We start from the raw sequence: 22840 nt of genomic DNA, 5'->3' as shown, positions 1-22840 counted from the left end.
TGATTTTCTTTACAGATCCGGTGAGATGCTTAATGCTAGGGAACGTACAATCTTTTTAAGTGCAGTGAAACGGATTTCTCTTGTTCGGATTATTTTGTTTATTTAAAAATGGCAGATTGATCTTTCCAGTCAGCATGGTAAAAAAGGGTGAAATGAGTGCTGTTTGTTTTCAAGCACTTGACAGAAAGACGTTATCCTGAATAGGATCGTGATGTACATGTATATACATCCTGTTATACTAAGAACAGCTTCTGTGGGACAGCAAACCCCTTTATAGTCAATCATTTCCAGCTCTTATATGCTGAAAATAACAGGTACAAATTGCAGCTTGTACAACTTTGCCTGTTTGTTGCAGCTATGCCAGCACAAATGGCTGAGAGCAGAAAGCCTCTGTCTTCTTAAACACTTGCAAACAGCTTACCAAAATGTCAGCCCTGCTCATCTAGAATTTTTAATAACAGAACAGCAATGAAACTGAAAAGCATATTTTTCTGTATATTGAATTTCAGTATTTGCTTGGCACTGCTTTCTGCTGCTTGTGGAACATGGCTTGTGGTCCCCTGGTAAGTTCCAGTGCTTTTTGCAGTTGCGGAATACGTTACTTAGCCTATTTTAAGGACAGACTCAAGTTGGTGAAAAGTTCTGCTTTGAACTGATGAAAGTTATTTTCCTTGGTGCATGTTTCTGCAAGCTTCTTGTAGAAATCAGTGGCTTGAGTTCTTGCTAAATTCAACTGTTCAATTCACAGGCTGTTTTCTGTTATCCTTTCAAGCCGCGTCTTGGTGTACATCCCACTTCTTCAATATATTTTATTGTAACAGAAACGAAAATTTACAGCCTAGACACTTTGTATCTCATGCACAGAAAGAGAAGAACTCCAAGACCCACACATCTTTACAGAATGTGTGTGCACATGTGAGCAATTCTATGAAGAAAGGGCACTTGATACATTCATGCATTTTATTGGCAATTGGAAATGCCAGCCAAACGTTTTGGTTTCAAAGTAGTGGCAGAACTTAGACAGATAGTCATTAAAATCAAAGAAAGAATCTAGTGCAGTTTTCGTAAGTCAGAGCAGTCAGACTGCATAATTGAGGACAAAAGAAGTACAACAAAAGTGTTTGATAAACAGATGTTGGACACTTTAAAGCACTGAAACTCAGTTTAATTTTTCCCATGATACATAAATAGTCTTTTCACATCCTACAGCCTCGTGGTTTTTCATTTCCCACTGTTACTCAGAGCAAATGAAAAAAAAAAAATGTAGCTATGTTTATGAGGACTCTATATTTGCTCATTTAAGGGGTTTTCATTTCTTCAATAAATGCACTTAAAAAAATTAAATGCTCTAGGAATACACCAGAAATGCTGTCAACCACCGTGGCAAGCAGATGGAGGAAATGTTAACTGAACGTGATGTACCTTGGGCTGCTGTGTTTGTTCAGAGACTGGTGGCCGTAGCCACTGGCCATACCAGTGAGGAATATATTTTTAAGAGAGCTCAGAGTCACAATTTCATATCCCTAACACATATAGGAAAACTTGGCCTCCATTTAGATGCTGAACTGGGGAGTTTAAAAGTGTTCTGGGACCCGCATACTCAATGATTATACACGCATTCATGTCCAACAGAGTGCTGTGCCTATGTCAAAGCATGGGCCTTATGGCCCTTTTGGCACGTGTAAGTGCACGTACGCAAGCCAGAGCGGTAGGTGCCCCCTCCGTATAAACTTAGTCCAAGTCTCCTGGAGACAAATTTTTGGGGTTTGGACAGGCCGTGACATGACTCTCGTCATTTTTTTTCCATTGTTTTGGTTGCTATGGAAACCATGAATCTCAGATATCTTAAGTTTGTTTTCCGTAGAACTTCATTAAAATGAAAAGAATATGGTGCATTCTACTCTGTTTGCAGATTTTAAAAAGGTGATCCTTTACAGTTTCGGGGTTTTCTTGGTCTGTTTGGCACGAGTGAAATCTGGGCATTTATTCTTCTATTAAGTTTAACAAATTGAGTAGAATTTCATCGATTCAGAATCTAGTAAAGAAGAGAATTTTTATTAGTTTTTAGGAAAAAAAGTAAAAGATCTGTGTTTTTGAAGATTAGCTGTTGAAAATGGCCATTAAACTGTTGTTTTATTTTTTAATTTTATCTTAATTTTATTTAATCTTTTTTATTTTTTTCTGTGTTACTTTACTAGATTAATTAGATTTACTTGTAGTTAATACTCTTTCTTTTAGGATTAGCCATGAAGTTGAAGAAATCTCTTGTGTTGAACTGCTTTTGTTTTTAAAGTAAAGGAAATATTCTCAGCCAACACTTTGGGACAGCAGTGGTTCAAATCTATGGTATAGGCACATTGGTTATCACTTACTTCTGACTCTTAACTCCTTCAAATTTCTTAAAATATTTATATAACGGGTGTTTTTTTTTAACTACAAATTTCTGCATTTTCATTAATAATTTGTAGCTCTGGTCCCATCCTCTTGAAAAGAATCTAATAGAACTAGAAAAGGTACAGAGCGGGAGCCAGGGATGGTCAGAGATGCAATGAATGACTTTCACAGGAACAGGAATTTCATAAAGTGGGACCTCTGATTTTGGAAAACAGACAATCAAAGGGAGGATATGCTATGTAGAAACAAAAAATGAACTGTGCAGAGAGATTGCTGAATTTCTCAGGGAAATCATGACTTCTCAGGGAAAATCAATTTTGAAAGAATTTAAATAGGCACAGAAGGTTGAATTATTTTGGTTGTTTTCTTTTTAGCCAACAGATAGTACCACCTTCATAGATTGGTGAGTTAACCACTTCCCTGGGCAGCCTGTTTCAGCTCCTGACCACTCCTTTGGAGAAGAAATCTTTTGTAATATCCAAGCTGAACTTCCCCTGTGGTGCAACTTGAAGCCATTCCCTCTAGTTCTGTCACTGGCTGTGTGGGAGAAGAGGCCAACCCCCACCTTGCCATAACCACAGGTAGTTATAGAGAGCTATAATGTCTCCCCTGAGCCTCCTCTTCTCCCAGTTCCCTCAGCCACTCCTCATAAGACCTGTGCTCCAGACCCCCCAGCAGCTTTGTTGCCCTTCTTTGGACATGCTTGCAGGGCCCCAGTATATTTCTTGTAGTGAGGAACCCAAAACTGAACACAGTATTCGAGGTGTGGCCTCACCAGAGCTGAGTATATGGAGACCATTGCTTCCATTCTCCTGCTGGCAACACTGTTTCTCATACAAATCAGGATGCCATTGGCCTTCTTAGCCACCTGGGCATGCTGCTGGTTCGTATTCAACCAAGCCTCAACCAACACCCCCAGTCCATTTCTTCCACACAGTCTTCCAGCAACTCCACTCCAAGTCTGTAGCATTGCCCAGGATTGCTGCAGCCAAAGTGCGGGACCTGGCACTTTGTCTTACTAAACTTCATCCCATTGGCCTCAGCCCAGCGATCCATCCTGTCCTGATCCTTCTGTAGGACATTTCCTATCCCCAGCAGATTGACATTTCCTCCCAACTTGGTATCATCTGCAAACTTACTGAGAGTGCACTCAGTTCCCTCATCCAAATAGTCAGTGAAGATGTTAAACAGGAGGGGCCCCAATACCAGCCCCTGGGGAAAAGCGTTGGTTTCCAGTCACTAGCTGATTTCAATTCCATTCACCACCACTCTCTGGGCTCAGCCCTCCAGTTGGTTCTTTCCCCAGCAAGGAGTGTATCTGTCCAAGCCACAGGCTGCCAGCTTCTCCAGGAGAACACTGTGGGAGACAGTGTCAAAGACTTGGCTGAAATCTAGGTAGGCTACATCAACAGTCTCTCCTTTGTGTATCAGGCGGGTCACTCGATCGTAGAAGGAGATCAGGTTGGTCAAGCAGGACCTGCCTTTCATGAACCCCTGCTAGCTGGGCGTGATGCCCCTTGGTTTTCCCCCACACATGCCTTGTCATCTCACTCAAGACAATTTGCAAAATCCAGAAGGAACTCGGGTCAGTGTGAATTCCTCAGATAGCTAAATGCTTGATTTGTTCATCTCTGAGACTCTTTGGTAGGTGCATGGAAATTTCTGCTGTCTTTTTATGAGAATGTTCGCCCTTCACACAAGTGTGGGCAAGCACAGAGGGAGAGTGGTTTGCTTTAGGGCTTCCTGAAAAGAAGAGAGATGCATTGTTTCTGGTTTGTAATAACCCCAAGGGACACAAAGAGCTTGGCAACCTCACAGTTTAGCCCTGCTGAAACATTTCACTTTGCCTTCTAGTCTGAGAGGTAGGAAGTCAAGACATTCCCTCCTTGGGAAAGGCATGGAGTGAATTGCATTAGCCACACTAGGAGATTACTCTTCTCCCTCAGGACCTTCAGTTAATATAATTCCCTTTATTTTCAGTTTTTTCTCTTGCTGAAACCAGTCTGCCTGTGTTAAACAACGGACCCTTTTCCTTGGTTTTGGCCAGAGGAGGAAGCTTTTGTCCCGATACCCTGGCAGCTGGCCAAGGCAGGCGGGCTGTGGGCCAGGAGGGGGGTGAACTTGAAAGGAACAGTGTGTTGTTTCTGCTCTTGTAGCATTCTTCTTTTTTTGCTAGTGCTTCAGCCCCTGGCTGCCTGCAGTTGCTCATTATACACAAAAGAACCTAAGGGGAAAAGAGAGAATTTTCTCTTGACCTTCTTTAGCTTTTAATAATAAGATGTAAAGCAGTTTTCAGGGCTTTGAGTTTTCTGTGTAAAGACATAGAAGAAAATCTTAGAGCCAGTAACTTTCTCACATGGGACAAGAGAACTGATACCTTCTTTTTTTCTGCTTTTTAATAGCTATTTTCATTATGGTCACATATCTCTTCCTGCCCTATTATACTGCAGAAGTACTGGCCTTACCTTGGTAATGCTTGAATGTTTTTACTAAGCACATTATTTTTGTTCTGATTAATATGTGTACTTTTGTTCTATTTTTTCATTTCAGTAATTATTCTAATGCAAAGCAATAAACAGTAATATTTATGAACAAAGCAGATGGGAAGGGGCAGCGCTTAAAATTAATTTTTAAGATCATGTGCTCAAACTTCTATTTTAACCTGGTGTTGTTTCACGTTCCTTTGGGGCTTTATATTGCAGGGTGGTGACCACTGGGCTTTGAAGAGCCAATGACTGGAATTGATAGCAAATGAGGTGTTAAAACACCTTCCTAAAATGACATAAACTTAGGTGTCTCAGAGAGCCCGACAAAAAGGTTTTCACAAGTGATGTGGAAGCTGAGACATACAAGACTGTAATGTACAGCTCTGAATGACTGAAACGAACCATTGGATCGTTTAGCTTGGCTTCTTCTTTGCTACCAGCCACAAAATTTCTTCTACTACTGCACAGTAACTTGAGTGGGTTAAGTCAGTCGGTTCTGACATAAAATATCAAATGGTAGCAAATCAACTGATTTCTTTTTTCATTTTGTTCTAGTGAGTAATCACCTTTTCAATTAAAACTCTGGCTTCAGCTTGCAACTCTTCAGTATCTGTAGTTTTCTTACCATTAAAGTATGTGGGTGCTGTAAACAAGTCACTTCTCAATATACTATTTGGTGAAGAGCTGAACAGAGCTGACCAAATATATCTTTTTTCTCTAAAGTGTTCCTTCCAACCCTGATATTCATTCTGAGGCTCTTCTCATATCCTGTCTGATTTAGGATGTGGTTACAAAGCTGAATGCTATAAGCCAGGGTTGCACTCATCAATACTATATATGGAAATAAAGACACCTCCACGTCACTCGATCCCATGTAGATGTTGTAAACTTGCACTGCATGCCTCTTCTACAGCTTCTCTTTTGCAAACACAAATCACAGGTAGCACTCTGCAGTGACTCAAAGCACAAAGATGAGAGATGCCTGCTTGAGGTTCTTAAATCCCAGGCTATATTCCTGTTTGCAGATTTTCTGCACAGCTTATCTATGGTGTAGCTTTTCCTGTTCAAGAGCAGAGCTCAAGTTTGTCACTACAACATTCTCTTCCTTCTGAAAAAGAAAAAAGAAAAAACAGAAATAATGGTAGTATCTGCCTAACTTATCTCTGTTCACAAGCGATCTGTATGAATCTATTTTTAAATTGTGGTTTTGTCAGATGGTCAGGTTGACTGGATCCATTCAGTAATACTTGTACAGCTATAAAAGATACATTAGAAATTTCATATGAACTGCAAACCTAGCAATTCTCTCAGCAACTTGAACTAGAGAATCCTGGCATTTCCTCTGCAGATGACTTTGGTTTTGGCACCTCCAACTCTGTCTCGTTCAGCTCACAAGTTGCTAAACAGCAGTAAAAGTACCTGACCACATTCTCATACCATTGGGGTTAATTTTCAGCTTTTTTTTTCCTTTCTATGTTAGCTTATCTTAACTGGGAATGCAACGCATAAATTGCAGCAAATAAAAGGAGTCTCTTAGAAGATCCTATGGAGATTTGTTATCTGATCGTGTGTGAGATACAGCACGTTTCCTGGCTTGAGCAGCACCAGAGGCAGTGCTTGCTATACTGGCAAGTTAGCTGAGGTGTCCCATGCAGCTGGAAATCTACATTGTTGCATCCACAGCTTTGAACTAGTGGAGACAAAAGCATGATGCTGTGAAAAGTTTCCAAGAGGAAAGTTGGAAACTGCTTGGTAAATACTTCCTGGCTGGAGAAGAGACCTCAGAGAGTGGTAGCTGTTTAAACAGTATGGAGATAGATATATATTTGTGTTTCTGAATGTGCTGTAAGGCAAGTGTTTCATAATGGTGAAATAATGCCTTTAAAAGCTTAAGTAGTATTTCAGAGCACTGTTGGATGTGTATCACTGTTACACTGTCCAGTTCACGGTGCGCTGTTTATCTCTGCAGCGTGTTCTCAATACATGTTACCTGCATACTACAGGAAGACATTTCTTTTGTTATTTTCAGCCTTACTGATCCAAAGTATTTTTCATATTTATTGCTAACGTTTTCCTTTCCCCTTTCCCTTCCCCTTTCCTTGTTGTCATTTGCTGCCACACCTCCTTGCCATTTACATCCATCAGCATTTGTAGTTGATTATGTGCCTTTCAGAATGCCTCTGTGAGCTGTTCCTGGGTAATCTCTTCCTTTGCTTCCTTCCATTTTCTCTGCTAGGTTATCATTCTGTGATATTCCCTATGGTTTGCCTATGTTAATGTTAATAATGAAATTACATTAGGTAAAGAGTGATGTTATTCTTCCCTCTGGTTTCCTTATTCAGTGAAGTGGTAACGAAGTAGAAAGCAAATTGCTGTAACTGTCTCATCTAGTTCAGACTCTGTCATTGACAGCCGTGATTTTGCAGCATCTACACTAACTACAGTCTGGTGTATTTGCTCCCAAGGTCCCTGTTTAATAAACAGGACATCAGTTTTGCCTAGAACTGTAAGTCTCTGAAGTTCTGGGTGTTCTTGCTACCAGATATCTCTCTTTTCAGAGGCACCTATCCTTATCTGACAATTAAGAGATGCGCATGAGATTTCCTTCCAATTCTCTGGAGTTAAGAGTTGTCTTCCGTCATGATGGAAACACAGTAATTTAAGATATAAATGCTAAAACAAAGCAAGCACTACTTATGAGCCTAGCATAACTGTCCTCAATACACACACAAACATTTAATATTTAGATAAATGGTAAATCTTATACCTTATTTAGTTAATGTGAATAACCGAGAAGAAGTTTAGCTTCTATTTCTATGCACCCCAGTGCGTAAAAGCAATAAGAAGGTTAATAAATGGCAGCCAGAATATTTCAGACAGAGCTAATGGATGCTGTGGGTCAAGCATCACTTACTTTTTCATGGGCTTTGTTTTTCAATACATGTCATCTCAGCCAGTGATTACAAGAAGCCCTGGTGGCTGAGCAGAGCAACCAGGCATGGTGTGCAGCCTGGCTGCTCTGCCCATCCCTGGTCTTGTTGGAAGGTCAGCCTGCAAGAGAGAAAGAAGCATTTCCCGCATTCTCCCAGATGTCCTTTCCCTGATGTACTTCAGGAGTCCAGCTGAAAAGTTTGAGAAACCAGTGAACCGGGCCTGAATTTTTTTTGCTGAGCTGCAGTTAAATGATTTGAGGGGATATCATTTCTAGCACAGACATCAGAGTCCCATTTTAGCACCTCACTGATCCCTTGAGTGGCGTGTCAAGCAGAGGCCCTGAGTGGTCTGTACCTCACATCTAACTGCAGCGGCGCACCTTCATTTCCACTGACATCCATGGAGCAATAGGTATGCACTGCAGCTCAACAGAGTGCAACTGAGATGTGGGGCCTCCCTGCCTGCCTGTCTGCAGGAAATGAGCTTACTCTATCTTTGACAGCCATCGTGTTCACACGGCCCTCAAGCAGCAGGGCTTGGGGCAGGGCTTTCCGCCCCTGACTTTGGGTGGGCGAGCACTACTGCACTCACCCACAGCTCAGAGCACCTCTGTATCATGGTATGGGAGGAGGCATAGCTCAGAGACTCTCTTTTGAGGCAATCTTTAGGGTCGTTTTGTCTAAATATGGCAATCCAAGGTTTTTCAAGCCACAAAATGTTAAAAAAAAAAAAATAATCTTTCTTTTCCTATGGCTTGGATTACTGCAGTGAATAACACAGGTTTGTAAATTCAAAGAGAAAAAAAAAAGTGAGAGTTGAGAAAGTAGCAGTAAATGTTCATCACCTGGTAACCCAGAAGAATTTAATTTTCTTCATCCATATCTGCATATCAGTTTAGTCTCCACTGTGCTAATTCAAGGCTTGAGCAGGCTGTGCTGGGAGGTTCAGTTACTGTGTGGTGAATTCTTTTTAGTAATTCAAAGGAATGCCAAAAAAACCACACTACAGTTTAAAAAGAAATAACCCTAAAAAGTAAATGGTGTTGTTTGCTGCCCTCCATCTGGTTAGCAAAGGTCATAAAGTGGGGTCCTTTGGTGGGACAGCTTGGTTTATGTAGCATATGCAGATTGTTATTTTGGCTTTAAGCCAACTCTGCATAATGTTTCCATCTTGCTTACACGATGAGGAGAGGTGTTAAGGCAATTTCAAGGGGCAGTTCTGTGATTTCATTCATATTTGTACTGAAGAAATTTTCAAGAGTATTTAAGATTAGAAAGCAATCTAAAAGTGTTAAAAAAAAAAAAAAAAAAAAAAAAAAAAAACCAGTAAAGTTGGCTTGTTTGATCAAAATGCTGAGCCTGAGGCCAGGCACAGTCCCTTCTGACAAGAAGTGTTTTACAGCACTGCAGTTGCTGATAGTTACAGTGAGAGGCAAACCGAAAGAAGCGGAAAAATGTACGTTGCTCCTGCAGCCTTTCAGAGTGTGTGTGTTTCTGTCTGTCTGTGTGTATAGATATACACACATGTATACATGCATGTAGTTGCATATATCTGGGAACCCTCTATTTCATGCCTACTGCATTTGCAAAGCCCAGACAGATTCAGCCCATGAGTGCACCAAGCTGCTTGCTTGTTCTGCCCTGGCAGTGCCAGCCCCAAGGGTGGCACAGAGCACCTGGCCACTGCCTGGCACAGCACCAGAAAGCCACCCCATGGTTAGTCCTGCCCTTGCCAGTCACCCTCCAGGAAGACAGCCCAGCGCCTTTCACCTTGTCATCGTTGGCAGCACTCCTGAGCCAAACACAAGTGCCTCTCTCTGCTGGAGGGAGCAGCCACCAAAGGGAGCTGGGGCCTTCAGAAGTGGCTTTTCCCAGTTAGAGTCCTGGAGGGACCGTATAAATAAAGAGCTTTTTCCAGTGATGTAAAAGAAGTTTTCTGTAACAGAAATAACCTATGTAAAATAAAAATGCAGTTGGCAAGCGTGTGAAGGCTTAGACTTAATAAATGAAACATTTAGTAGTGTATATTTGCTGCTGAGTTTATAAAGAAAACCAGACTGCAAAGCTGGTGAAAGCTGCCAACCAAGCGCCAGAATGAGGAATTTCTTGAAGTGCTAAATCATCATAAGATGGCTTTGGCCTTCTAACCCAAGGACAAACTGAGTACAGCAATCCTTCCTTGAGCATATTTGGTCTAATTTGGTCTAATGGCCTAATGCCCATCAACAACAACTTGAACAATTAAGAATTTTAGAAGATGAGACTTTTTTTAGTCTTTTCCAATCTATGGGTATAGGTAGTGTAGAAGAGAATAAGATCTTGAGGGAGCCCAAGTGTTTTCACAAAAAACCCCAAACACTTCACCCCATCCAGTAGCTGCAAGTAAGGCTTTATATGTTAATGTCAGTCTAAATGCAAATATTTCATGACTTTTCTTTTTTACTTCTTTTTTTATCTAGACAGCATATTAAAGATCACCTCTTAAGTCATTCCTAATTTAATTTTTGTAAATTTTAATGATTTTACTCTTTTCTATCTAAAATGGTATAAATTGATAATCTGTGAACAGTCTGTAAGTATACAGCTTATATCAACGTTACTAATGTAGTTAAAGAACAAAGAATTATAGATAGTAGGTTATCTAATGATTTAGGTATATGAGTAGAGACAGAGATCTCAGTGTTAAAAATTAAAGAGTTTGGTGTAAAAGCACCATTTAATTACAGAACAGCATGTATTAATTGTTACAAACTAATGAAAACCATTCTTCCTTTAGAGAATAAATTAAAAGTACAAATGCAAAATAAAATTAATGTTTTAAATCATTTTTTGTGACTCACAACAGCATTAAGTTTGGTAAGTTAGTCAACTATTCTCTTTTTGTATCATATCCTTCCAGTGTTACAAATTTCCCTGCTGTAATTGGTAAGTGAAAATGAGAGGAAAAAATACCTCTCTCAGACGCAACATTTTTCTTCTGCACCAGATGTGTGCACATAATAAAACCAAATGAAAAGCAGAAGGCCAGCTCAGCAGCACTTGCTGTCTTCTGTAGTATTATTAAATGAACAGCTTTCTGTTGCTTTTCTTTAGTTTTTCTCTACTCTGAAGTAGGAAAATGTGTGCCCATTGTCTGAAAAATAGAATGTGTTTATAGGTGTAGACACCCTAAACTATATGAGCATTAATCTTATAAGATGGAGAGGAAGAATTTCATGTTCACAAAATTGTTCTCTACCTTTTCATTGTACTTTTCCTGTGTAACCTGTTCTTCCTGTCTGGAGATCATTGGTGCCATGTTCACTAGGTGGATGTCTTGTATTGCCTGTTGAGGTAATAGTTCTGCCTTTTTAAAGGCAAGCATTGCTCAACAACAACTAAAACCTCGGTTTGTTAACAACACTTTTTAATCACAAATCCAAAAACATAGCGCTGTATCAGTTCCTCTTAATAAAATAAACTCTATCCCAGCCAAAACCAATACACACTGGACCTGTGCACATGGGAGCCTGAGGTTGGGCATGATAAGCTGAATCTGACTTACAGGTGTGTTTTGTTGACACTTCTGTTGTTGCTGAAATGGTGGCAGCTACCAATGTATTTTCTTTCCTCTTTTCCATACCAGTTGACATAGCAGAGTCTAGTCCAAAGAATGAAATGTTCTTTGTAGTCTGCTTTCTTGTTTTTTATTTACAAGGCTTAGTAGTCAAATCCTCTTGAGTTCCTCCAATGTTCAGAACTGCTTTTTCAATAAGAAGTATGTTTCAATTTCCATATCCCTTCACCAGTTAAGATCCTCAGTGACTAGAAAGGTGAGGGAGCGACTCCAAGACAGCCTGGGAGGAGATCAGGGAGTTCTGGTTAGCAGCAAGGTGAACATGAACTATCAGTGTCCTGGCACCCAGTGGGCCAGAGAAGGGCAATTAAACTGGTGAGGGGTCTGGAGCACAAGTCTTATGAGGAGCAGCTGAGGGAGCTGGGGTTGTTTAGTCTGGAGAAGAGGTTGTTTAGTCTGGAGGCTCAGGGGAGACCTCATTGCACTCTACAACTTCCTGAATGGAGGTTGTGTGCAAAAGGATCTGGCCTCTTCTCCCAGGCAAATAGTAGGACCCGAGGAAACGGCCAGAAGTTGTACCAGAGGAGGTTTAGGTTGGATATTAGGAGAAACTTTTTCTCTCAAAGGGTGGTCAGGCACTGGAATGGCTGCCCAGGGAGGTGGTGGAGTCACCGTCCGTGGTAGTGTTCAAGAGGCGCCTGGATGAGGAGCTATGAGATATGGTTTAGTGCTTGTGGTACTAATAGGAATGGGAGGGTGATTGGACTAGATGATCTTGCAGGTCGTTTCCAACCTTGTGATTTTGTGATTCTGGGCCAACTGTATCCTGGGGTGCAGCAGGGCTAGCACTGCCAATGAGTGAGGAAAGCAGTTGTCCCATCTGCTCTGTGCTGAGGAGCCTCACCTTGAGCACTGAGTGAGGGTTTGGGTGTTACAGTTTAAGAAGGGATAAAATTATTAGAGAGTGTCCAAAGAAAGCCTTCAAAGATGGTGAAGGGTCTGGAGACCGGGACGTGTAAGGAGCAGCTGAAGTCCTTTGGTTTGTCCGGCCCAGAGCAGAGGAGCTGAGACTTTATGGCAGTCTGCAGCTGTTTGTGAGGGGAGCGAAGGGGCAGCACTGAGCTGCTCTCTGTAACAGCAACAGGACCCGAGGGAACAGCATGGAGCTGTGTCAGGGGAGGGGCAGCTGGGGGTTAGGGAGGGGTTCTGCACCAGAGGGTGGAGGACATGGAATGGGCTGCTGAGGGCAGTGGGCATGGTCCCAAATGCTGGAGTTGAAGGAGCATTTGAATACTGCTCTCAGACATGGTTTGATTTTGGGTGGTCCTATGTGGAGCCCATGATCCTTGCGGGTCCCTTCCAATGCAGGATATTCAGTGATTCTCTGATGATTCTGTCTGCAATTCCAAATGCTATGTGTGAACTAGCAATATTTAAACATCTAAGCCTAACTTCAAATCAATAAAAATATTTACATTACGAAGGAGGCGGATTGAGGTCATTTGTACTAATAATGCAGTATGGCCATGCCTTAATGTTAATGAAAGAAAAAAGTTTACATGTGGTCTCATTAATCAGTACCTGCCATGTTGTTTGTTTTCTTTACAGAACATAGGAAACTTGGCAATCTGACTGTGACAGTGAAAAAGACCGTCCCCTCTCCAGAAGCAATACAGATCCTCTACCAACGTATGAGATACGAATATGAGTTTTATTACTATGTCAAAGAACAGTTCCACCTCCTAAAGCGCAAGTTTGGACTGAAGTCTCATACCAGGAAACCACGTCCCAGACCTGAGTTCTTCATTCCTTCTCCCCTGGAAACAGAGGAACCGATAGACGATGAGGAAGAAGATGATGAAAAGTGGCTAGAGGATATCTATAAAAGGTGATGGATGGAAGAGCTATCCTTTCTCTTCTGGTGATCCCTCAAGCTTTCTTAAGATTTTTTTAATTATTATTAAAAGTAATTCTTTAAGAAACTGAGTTAATGCGCAGCAGCATTTAAAACGGAACGAAACACAATGTTCCCATGTGTTGGGGCAATGGGGAGATACCTGGTTTTGTGGGTTTGAAGTTATTATACTGTGTTGGCTCTATAGATTTCTTGCTATAGGGTATTTCAAGAGAGAATTATCTGTTGTCTATCACAAAATAACTTTTGGAGTACACCGCAGTCCTCTGGGCATCTGCAAAACATGAAATACATCACGCAGTATTGCAAAGTGGATTTTACAGATTCTCATCTCTCTCTTTCTCCAGAAGCAAGTCATCATTGCATAATACAGTGGCATTATCTACCGGAAATGAGAAGGCAGTGAGCCATTTGGGAAGAGTGCCTCTCTGCCCCGAGAGCACTGGTATTCATTCCACTGATGCAGTCAGAGCCTTTGCCACGTGTTCACATCTGAAGATAACAGGCTCAAAATTGGGTTAGATAATGGCTTCTGAATTTCTCAGTGTGGGAGGAGTGAGTCTACTATTCTGGCAAATTAATGTGAGTGGACATGAGGCGAGTTACAGAAACTAGATATTTTTGGTAAGCCCTTCTAATTCATACAGTAAAAAAGTCAGTAAACAGCAAGAATGGATGAAGAATTTGAAGAGTTGGGACAGGTGATGTAAACTGGAGTTTTATTTCTTGCAGCGAAGTACAATTCTATTAGATTCTGAAGGAGAAGATACAGTACATGGTCTTTATGTTCAGGAAGAGTATTTGTAGATTTTTATTTCTATTATGGACCAGAAATCCAAAGAGATGTAATTAAAAAAAAGGTCACTCAGTTAAAAAAAAATTAAAAGAGATGGAGCTCTGATTAAGTATAAGCATTGTTTCTGTAGTCACAGAATTTAATTGTTCTTGTATGAAGCTGCTGCCCCTACAGGCATCTGCCTTTTGTATGGCTAGAAATAAAATTAATAGTAAGGCTACACTCAAACTCTCTAGTTGAAATACTTCAGAATTCTAAAACAAAGAGAAGAAGAAGCTTTGTAAAATTGTCAGCTTAGCGATGCATTGTTGCGAGATGCCCTGTGAAAGTCTGCCCTTGTAGGTCACTGCAACTAGTAATGTCAGACAGTAGGCTGGGGTCAGAAATGGGAGTAGCTCCCATGTGCAGTGTCTTCAAGATAAGTGTCCTGGGGCTCCTGGTGATGAGCAGCTCAGAATTGACTTCAATGGACAGAGCCCAATAGTATTAGGGTTTCTCAGTGAGGCCTTAGCCTTTTATGCATGCTTTTGCTCAGAGGAAGCTAACCAATACAAATAATAGCAATAAGCTCCTGTTCCAGAGCACAGGAAAACAGCTCCTTGCCAGGATGAGTCCCATTCAGTAACACTTCAGGAGTAAGGCTGCTGTGTCCAACTCACTCGTTTCTTCTGAAACGTCTGCTGGGCAATTTTGGCTGCTCTAGAGCAGTGTGACTTCTGTCTGCAAGGTCACCCTTCAGTGTGAACTAAGAGGCAAAAGTTATCTTGTGATGGACGAGGCAAATAAACTCAGGCTAAGCTCAGATGTGTTTTGTCAAGAATTTCCTCTGCCACAATCCTGCTGAGATCCAATACCAATTATGACCTGTTTCCATCACCAGTCAGTCTTTACTGTACGTACATACAGAGAACAAAAAAAAAGAAGTGTAATCATGTTGAGAAAAGGTGTTTATTTGCAGAAAATGCTACATAGAAAATTCTATTCTCATTAACATCCCAAGTTGGTGGTAGAAATACACTACCAAAAGGGAGTACATTAAAGAAAACTGAAAGTGGCATGGATAACAACTAACCTATTAGCTAAAGTATGAATCTGCTGCATTGTATATTTTAAGTGGTTTCTATGAAATTACATTGAAAGAGTAATGATGAGTTTACACACTGTGGAATTGTTATATCTTGGAAAGAATATTAATATTCTCGCCTCTCAGAAGTTCTATTTGAGACTTTTTGCCAACGCTGTAACAGAGTAATCAGTCACTTAACACATTCCTGCAAGTTCACTGCCACTTACTGTTAAGTCTATTTTTATCTGTTTATTTAATGGCATCTTCTGCCATCACTACTTATAACCTAAATACAAAAACTGTTAAACAATTTACTTGCTAGGTTTTAATGTTGTTGTATTTTTCATAACAATTAACCTGGCCTCTCCTCCTTGAATGGTACTTCATAAGTTTATCTGGCACACAGCATCTAAGATTCCTGATCCTACAGCTTACTTGTCTGTCATTAAACACATTTTACGTAATTGTTAAAAGGTACCTGTGAAGCTGGTTTATCTTTGACTTATTTATTGAAACTTTCCAACACATTCCAAATTTTAAGTTGCTCAGGAAGAAGTTGATTTAAAAGATTATATTTTGATCTGATTAATGTTTCTTATTCAAAGAAAAACATTGTTTTTAATCCTTTAGCCCACAACAGCTTTGTAGGAAGTGCCGTGCATGTACTTGTAAATCTTTATTGGGAGAAAAAGGTGGTTGCTTGACATTTATGAAAATAAGAAAATATATGTGTACTTCAGCTTAGCTATAAATGAAAGCAAGTATATTTTGGGATGAAATATTCCTTAACTTATTCACTACCATCTCCTGTATTCTGAATAAGCCATATGACTCTATTTTTCAGTCCAGCAATGGTTAAAAATAAAACTCGTGCATTTCTTCTTAGCTCCATAGTCTGCTTGCTTACACTAGCTTCCTTGCCTGGGTGTACTGGCTGTGGGGACATGTGGAATGGCACCTGATGGAACAGCACTTTATGCAATGTAGTTTATTATCTAAAGGTTGGACTTCAGCAATGAGGTTGGGGCTGGCTGTTCCTGGGTTATTTTCTGTGTCCAAGACTGTCCGGAGTTGTGAGATTGAAAGCAAAATTATTTTGCTCACCTGACATATATGCAGTAAGTTCCCCAAAATACCTTGTATCATCTGCTTTGTGGTTGCTAAGTAAGAAAGTCTTACGTAGAAAGAAAACAGCTTGGTTTCCATACAGCATTGTAGTCAACATAGTATTTGATAGCCAGGCTGAAAAAGCCCAAAAGTCCTAAGCAGTGCTATAATGCGAGTATCAGCTCACTCACACTGAAGAGAGAATCAAACATTGTTAAAAAGCAGCATTTGGAAAAAATAAATTTTAGTTTTAAGTTTCAATTACGGTGACAAATTGTGCATTTTTTTTCTGTTTAGCTTACTTCTCTTCCACATATATTGTTCTGATGGTGTATGGCAGAATCAGAGTTATATAAAATGTTCTCTATTTATATGTAGAGAAGTACCTCAGCAGAACTCAACATACGTGAGATTGCAAATATATTGGAGGTATTTCCTTGTAAATGGGTCTTTACCACTGTACCTTTCTGATGAATTGTTTGAATGTTGTAAAATGCAATGGTGCGTAGCATCATCAAAACAAAAAATTGCAGATTTTAAACATTGGAGACCAAAACTGTGGATATTAGCCTTTGAACTCTCCTTCTTTCCATATTTAATGCAATAAATAAAAATATTTAATATAATGGTACATTTTTTTACTAACAAAGGAAACCACACTGCATGCCAACTTGGATGCTCTTTATCAATCTTAAAAGCGTGGCCTGCCAAAGAATAGAACTCTCCATCTTATTAAAAAAATAAAGCTATGTAATTCACAGTTTCGGGTAATGGTGCTCTGGTCTTTTCCTCCATTTTAAGAAAGGGAACATCTGTGACATTAGACCATTGCCTAAAACAACAGCAGCAACATTTTCAAGAGCGAGGAGACTGTAATACAATACCACAGCATTCTTTCTCTTTTATTTCTAAGGAATCGGCTTTTATTGCAGAGATTTGAGCAAACATACAAAACCTTGTCAATCTACCTGTTTGCATGAGCCAAGACCAAAGGTAGAACTGAGTGCTACATAGAAGTTTCAATCAGCAGACTTGAATGGAAAATGTCTTACCAAGGTTCAGAAGTGCCTGCTTACCACTGGTAACATTACTGGGGCCACTTGCCATGTTACACCACAGCATCTCTGCGGAGTGTTTGCAGAATCAGGCTCTGCTTAGGTGCACAGAAGTATGGTGTGAAGTGTGCAGGAAGACAGCTCAGTGAGAAAGAGCCACTGGGTAAAAAAATGCAAAGTGTTAGAAGTAGGTGGAGGAAATCTTATTTTGATGGTTAAAAGCTACTTCTTAGTTCTTCAGACAGCACAAACTAGCTGCTAATGTGTCTGTTGCAACCAAAAAGTTCTCATGATTTTTTGTTATTTTGTCCAGAAATTGCACTGCAGTGTGAAGTGAACTTTCAAGATAAGTTAAAAGCTTTTGGAAACAGATGTGTGCTGTGGAAGCACGAGCGCACCATAGTGGTTTGTGTCATGGCAGTGGTGTGAGGGGCTGCGCGTGTCAGGAGCTTGGAATGGGTTGGGAATGGGGGAGATTTTCTGTAAATAGGTATTTGGCCTTTCAGACACTATTCAATGGTAAGGTTTGACCAATGGTATATTTAGATGTGGATTTTGAGTATAAACACATGGATTTCCTTTTCTGAGTGCATAAAGGAGGAATGCAAGCCTGTTTTTGCATTTCACTGATTGTAGTCTAAGTTAGCTGTCATCTATGGGTAAGTAATTACATCGGTGTCAGCCAGGCATGGTAAGAGCATGTTTTATTCAGACTTTCACCATCCTTCAGTTCCCATCCTCATACCCAATGGGCAGAAAGGAGAATAATGAAGAAACCTGCTAGACCGTGGGAGAATCTGTGCTGTGAAAAGCAGAGATCAGCAGTAGATGGAGGCAGTGCTGTTCAGAGTTAAGAATAGCAGTCTGAACACTAGGATGATATAGAGCATCCAGCTGAAGTGTCACACAGCATGCTAACTGTCCTTATATATCTTGGGCTATCTGGAAAACTTGAGACTGTGGCTTAAAATGAAATGCTTCTTCAGATGTGTTTTGTATTCAATTAGCATTCTTTTGGCTTTTTCTATATGTTTTTCTTTATGTTCAGATTACTACCTTACCTAAAAAGCTTGGCAGAGTGTGAACACACAGCCTATACCTGTATCTGATGTGCAGGAGCCAATCCAATACAAGGATTTCATCCTTCAGCAAAACTCTCCAGGCTGCTAGTAAGCTGAGTGAAATGAATGTGCATCAGTGAAGTGGTGCCTCAAAGGAAAGCATTACTGCACTTTTCAAATGCCAAGACAATACAGGATTCTGTAGATAACGTCAGGGCTCATGGGAGTGCTGTCAGATAGCAAAGGCCAGTGGCATCTCCCAATTTTGAACTCATGATTGTCTACAGTCCAGGTGCAGGAAAGATGTAGAGGCTGTTACAGTCTGTGCCAGACACAGGAGCAAAAGTGCTTCCCATGGCACATGGAGATTTCTCCATCAGGATCCTCCTGTCTAGCTTGTGTGGTGAGAAAGGAGAAAACTGTATGGTTGCTGTTCTCTTCACTTATTCCCAAAAGAAGAAAAGATCCTTAAAATCACACTGGAGAGATTTGCTGGAGAGATTTGCTGAGAAGTAACAGTGAGGCATCTATGCATCCATGAAGAGTTGCAAGCCTTTCCTGTTTTGCATTCTCCATTTGTTTTGTGTTTGAACAAACAATAGATCTTGTTAGCATATTTCCCAAAGACTGTCTGTGTAAGGTATTTCTGCATGAACTGTACGGTCTGAGCATCTTGGAAATGATTAACATCTTTATCCTTTTGATCCACAGTGGAGGTAAAGAAGTGCTGTTATCCCCATTTCATACATTGGGAATGGATACAGCCAGTGGGTAAGTGATATTCCCAACACTGCACAGGAGAGTTGTGAAGAAAACACCGATGACAATTTAGTCAAATGTCTTAGCCCTTGTACCTTCTTTCTGTCTAACATCGGTCCAAGATTTCAGAAAGCAAAACAAGTACCATGGCATTTTTTAGTTTACTTATCTTTTCCCTAAAACTTGCAAAATTCTCAGTTAACAACCTAAATATGAAGGACTTTTCAGCTGTTAAGCTAATAGTTATGTCCTTTTGGGACAATGGTTATTTCTAATCTTACATATTTGGATACACAACAGATAGCTGCAGAAGTGGTGTGTCTGTACGTTAGCTTTATGTTTGGGAAAGGTGATCCTGTCCTGATAAAAAGAGATACAAGGAAGGGCGGGTGGATGAATTTACATCTGGTGGTGTTAGTCATTTCTCAGGGCATGGTCACTTCTTCTCTTAAAAAGTCATCTAATCTGTTTGCATACACAGTCTAAATTGTTTTTTTTTCCTTCTGTTTCCAACAGTGCTTAGAAGCCCAGAAGATGAAGCGATGCCTTTCCATTCAGCCACCAACACCAGCATGGAGTGAGACGACAGGCCCTGGTCTGCTCCCCACACCGCTGGCTTGGTGTGGGGCACTGCAGGCCCGGCAGCCTCCAGGCAGGGTGCAGGCCATATGCCTCCTTGCTGACAGCCCCGGCACTTGTCCCTTGTCTCGCCCAGCCTTGTTGCTGTGCCTCGGCAGTGCGCTCTGTGGAAGTTTCCCTTGTGTCTTCTGTGAGCACCTTCAGGATGAGTTCAAGCACAGATGTAATTCCCCGTTCCTCTGCAGAGTGCTTTGTGAAGCTGTGCTCTGGCCTGTGGTACTGGAGCACAGATGCTGAGGTGAAGCCCATTCTGGAGGTGTCACCTTGACCTCTGCTCCAGATCCAGTTTCTGCACTGAGCACTGGAGCCAGCCATGACCTGCTTCTGTAGAAATAACTGAGGCTTAGCCGTGTCAAATCTGTCCCCTCTGGCTCGGGGCAGGAGGTTGAAATGTGCTGGCAGGTGAGAGCACCAGGGTGCAAACAGGTCTCGGCAGCACCAGCCCTCAGATGAGAGCACAGACTGGGTGTCAGCAGCAGCCCTGAAAGTTGGTGTCTGGGGAGAGTGAGAGACCAGAGCCACTTTCTCAGTTGTAGCTTTCTGGTGGGTATTTCTGCCAAATTTCCTTTGGACAACTTTCTGTTGGAAATGTCAGCACTCGCTGTGGGAAAAACCTTTCTTCCCGCACTTTTTGGGATGAAAAACCGGCAAGCGGGGCCCAGCAGCACCTCTATTTTAGGGAGGCCGGGGCACTGGGGAGGAGCAAGGCAGCCTGGGGTCTGCTGCATGGGGCTGAGCTCCAGGCTGCCCCTCACGCAGGGCTGCGCTGATGGAGGACAGCACGGCTCTTCACAATGGGGTCTCTTGTCCAGAAACTCCGTTGTGAAAGCTGCCTGAATTCTCCACATAGCTGAAGCTTCCCAGCAGGTTTTGCCCCCAAGAGCATGATGTGGACCATCGGTGCTGGCTGGAAACTGGTCTTTTGAGCGGCTCCACAATCCCACCCTTGTCAGTCACGCCACTTTGGTCTGTGCATGGGGCTCTTTGTGATAAATCTCACTGGAATTTGGAAACTGTTCAGCAAATTTGACCTCTGCTTTGTTTTATAAATATCACAGTGTCAAGCAGCATCGTGCATGCCTTATCACTCAAAAACTGGGAGAAGGGGATGGAATTATGATGCAGTCAGCTCTGATTTTCCAAAACAGTGTCTTTTGAGTCAAAGGAAAAGTTTTGGGCTTTTCAGAAGCGGAAGCAAATGTTCTCTCTGCCTGGGGGAAGGGGGCTCTTCTGTAGCTTGCTCTGACCCCACACATGCACGGACCGTCATCATCTCAAAGGAACCTAATGTGTTTTTGTACGATGGCAACCAGCTCCTGTGAGGAAGATGGTGTGAGAACTGCCCCATTTCTCTGTTCTCACTACAGGAAGGGGAACGGAGGCAGCAGCAAAACCTTCTCCAAGACCAGCTCTAATCAAAGCTAAGAACTTCTAACTGCTTTGCAAAACAGACAGAAAAGTGGGAAGTAGATAGAAAAGCCCACCAGATAATCCAGAAAGTCCAGGAGAGGGTGAACAGGGAAAATCCATCTAGCCAGTCAGCATTTTTTTAGGAGAGCTGCATCCTTTGCTAAGGTGAACAAGGTCAGGCCCTTTCTTCCCTAAAGGAAATGCACATGGTCCTGTGGTGTCCTGCGATATGGGTAAGTTGCAGTGTTGGTCATAGCACTGTCCCTGGTGCAGAAAAGCACACAGAAGCACGGCTGCCTTGGGAGTCCCGCGCAGCTGGCAGCCCAGCTGAATCGCTGTGTGGCCTGGCCTAATTGCTTAAAGCTTTCCTCCTCTCCCTTGCTGTGAGAGCTGGAACAGAGCGTTTATCTACTCTGCAAAACTTTATGGGAATTGGTGCAGTTTTGTAGAATTCCTGAATGACGTGGATCACAATAGCTGTGGCAGAGCCAGGCTTCCTGGGCTCAGATGTTTGTGATGGTTGTCTTATTGTCATGCAGCCTGCGAAGCCAGGCCCTCTTTGATTCAAAGAGAGCAGAGCTTGTCTCTCTGCCCCCACCTTCCTTTCCTAGAACCGTGAAAGGAGCCAAAACATGCCCTGTTGTGGAGGGATCGGTGCAGGCTAATCTATGGAAGCCTCGTGCTGAGGACCAGGCTGCCTTGATGTCTGGAGTGTTGCCAGAACTTCCTTCCTCCCTCCCCCCGGTTCAGTGTAGATGAAACAACCTCCTATATTAAAAAAAAAAAAAAAAAACAAACAGCAAGCCTAACAAGACCAAAGCATCCATTATTTTTCCAAAAGGTGTTAGCCCAGTGAGTCAAAACATATGGCTCCCGTTCCTGTTTGCATTTCACAAGAGGAGAACTGACAGAGAAATGGTGTGGATGAGCCTTGAAAACTTCTCCGGGTATCTGACCTGTGGGGAAGCACTGGGAGTCCCAGCTTGCTGGGACTCCTGGCTGGAAGGGTTTGGATGGATACTGTTGTCTGACCGGGGGCAAAGAAGACCAAGCAGAGGTGCCACCACACAGGGCATGACAGTCTGGAGAACTCAGGTGGAGCAGGAACAGGCTGGAAGGCCCTTGTGTAGCACTGTGGTTAGGCAGCCAGCCCATGATGGGGTATGGGGGGAAGTGGTAATAGCGGGGCACAGAGGACAGATGCTCTCCATCCAGGTGCTGAGGGACTGGCAGCCATAGCAGAGCTCACAGTAAGCAGCCACAGCCGCAAGCCCTAGGCACGCTTCTTGCAAATTCTTAGCAGAGGGTCCAGGTGATGCTGCTTAAAGCCTCATCGGCTTTCAGGCGCTGGAGCCAACCCGAGGGCTGCTGAGCAGCCTCTGAAATCAGCACGGATCTCGTGCTCCACAAAAAAAAACACGTGCCGACCTTTCAAAGAATGCACTTGTTTATAATACCTCTCCGCAGCAGGCGGGAATGGGGAAGGGCTCTCATCTCCGGAGGCGGATGTCATCCCTGGCAGGTACAGCCGTCCCGCCCCACCCCGCCCCAGCGGGCGCTAGGGGGAGCCGCCGGCGCGGCGATGAGGTGCCGTGCGGGCCTGGGGCGCGGGGCCGGGGACGGACCGCGTCCCGCTGACCGGCACCGAAAGCACCGAGGTGTT

General features: G+C 42.3%; 1 protein-coding gene across 1 annotated transcript in view; it reads left to right on the top strand.

Moving 5' to 3' along the window:
- The window catches only part of UST (uronyl 2-sulfotransferase), a 156278-nt gene extending 137134 nt beyond the window's left edge, over positions 1-19144 (top strand). The window contains exons 8-9 of the mRNA XM_042891789.1: positions 12978-13257; positions 19081-19144. Of these exons, the coding sequence (XP_042747723.1) occupies positions 12978-13257; positions 19081-19144 (344 nt within the window). The remainder of the gene's footprint in view (positions 1-12977; positions 13258-19080) is intronic.
- The last annotated feature ends 3696 nt before the right edge of the window (positions 19145-22840 follow it).

This window comes from Lagopus leucura, unplaced genomic scaffold (genome assembly GCF_019238085.1).
Source record: "Lagopus leucura isolate 7727_CA_CO unplaced genomic scaffold, USGS_WTPT01 Super-Scaffold_73, whole genome shotgun sequence".
In the NCBI taxonomy this organism is placed as follows: Eukaryota; Metazoa; Chordata; class Aves; order Galliformes; family Phasianidae; genus Lagopus; species Lagopus leucura.
This window is presented reverse-complemented; position numbering and strand designations above follow the sequence as displayed.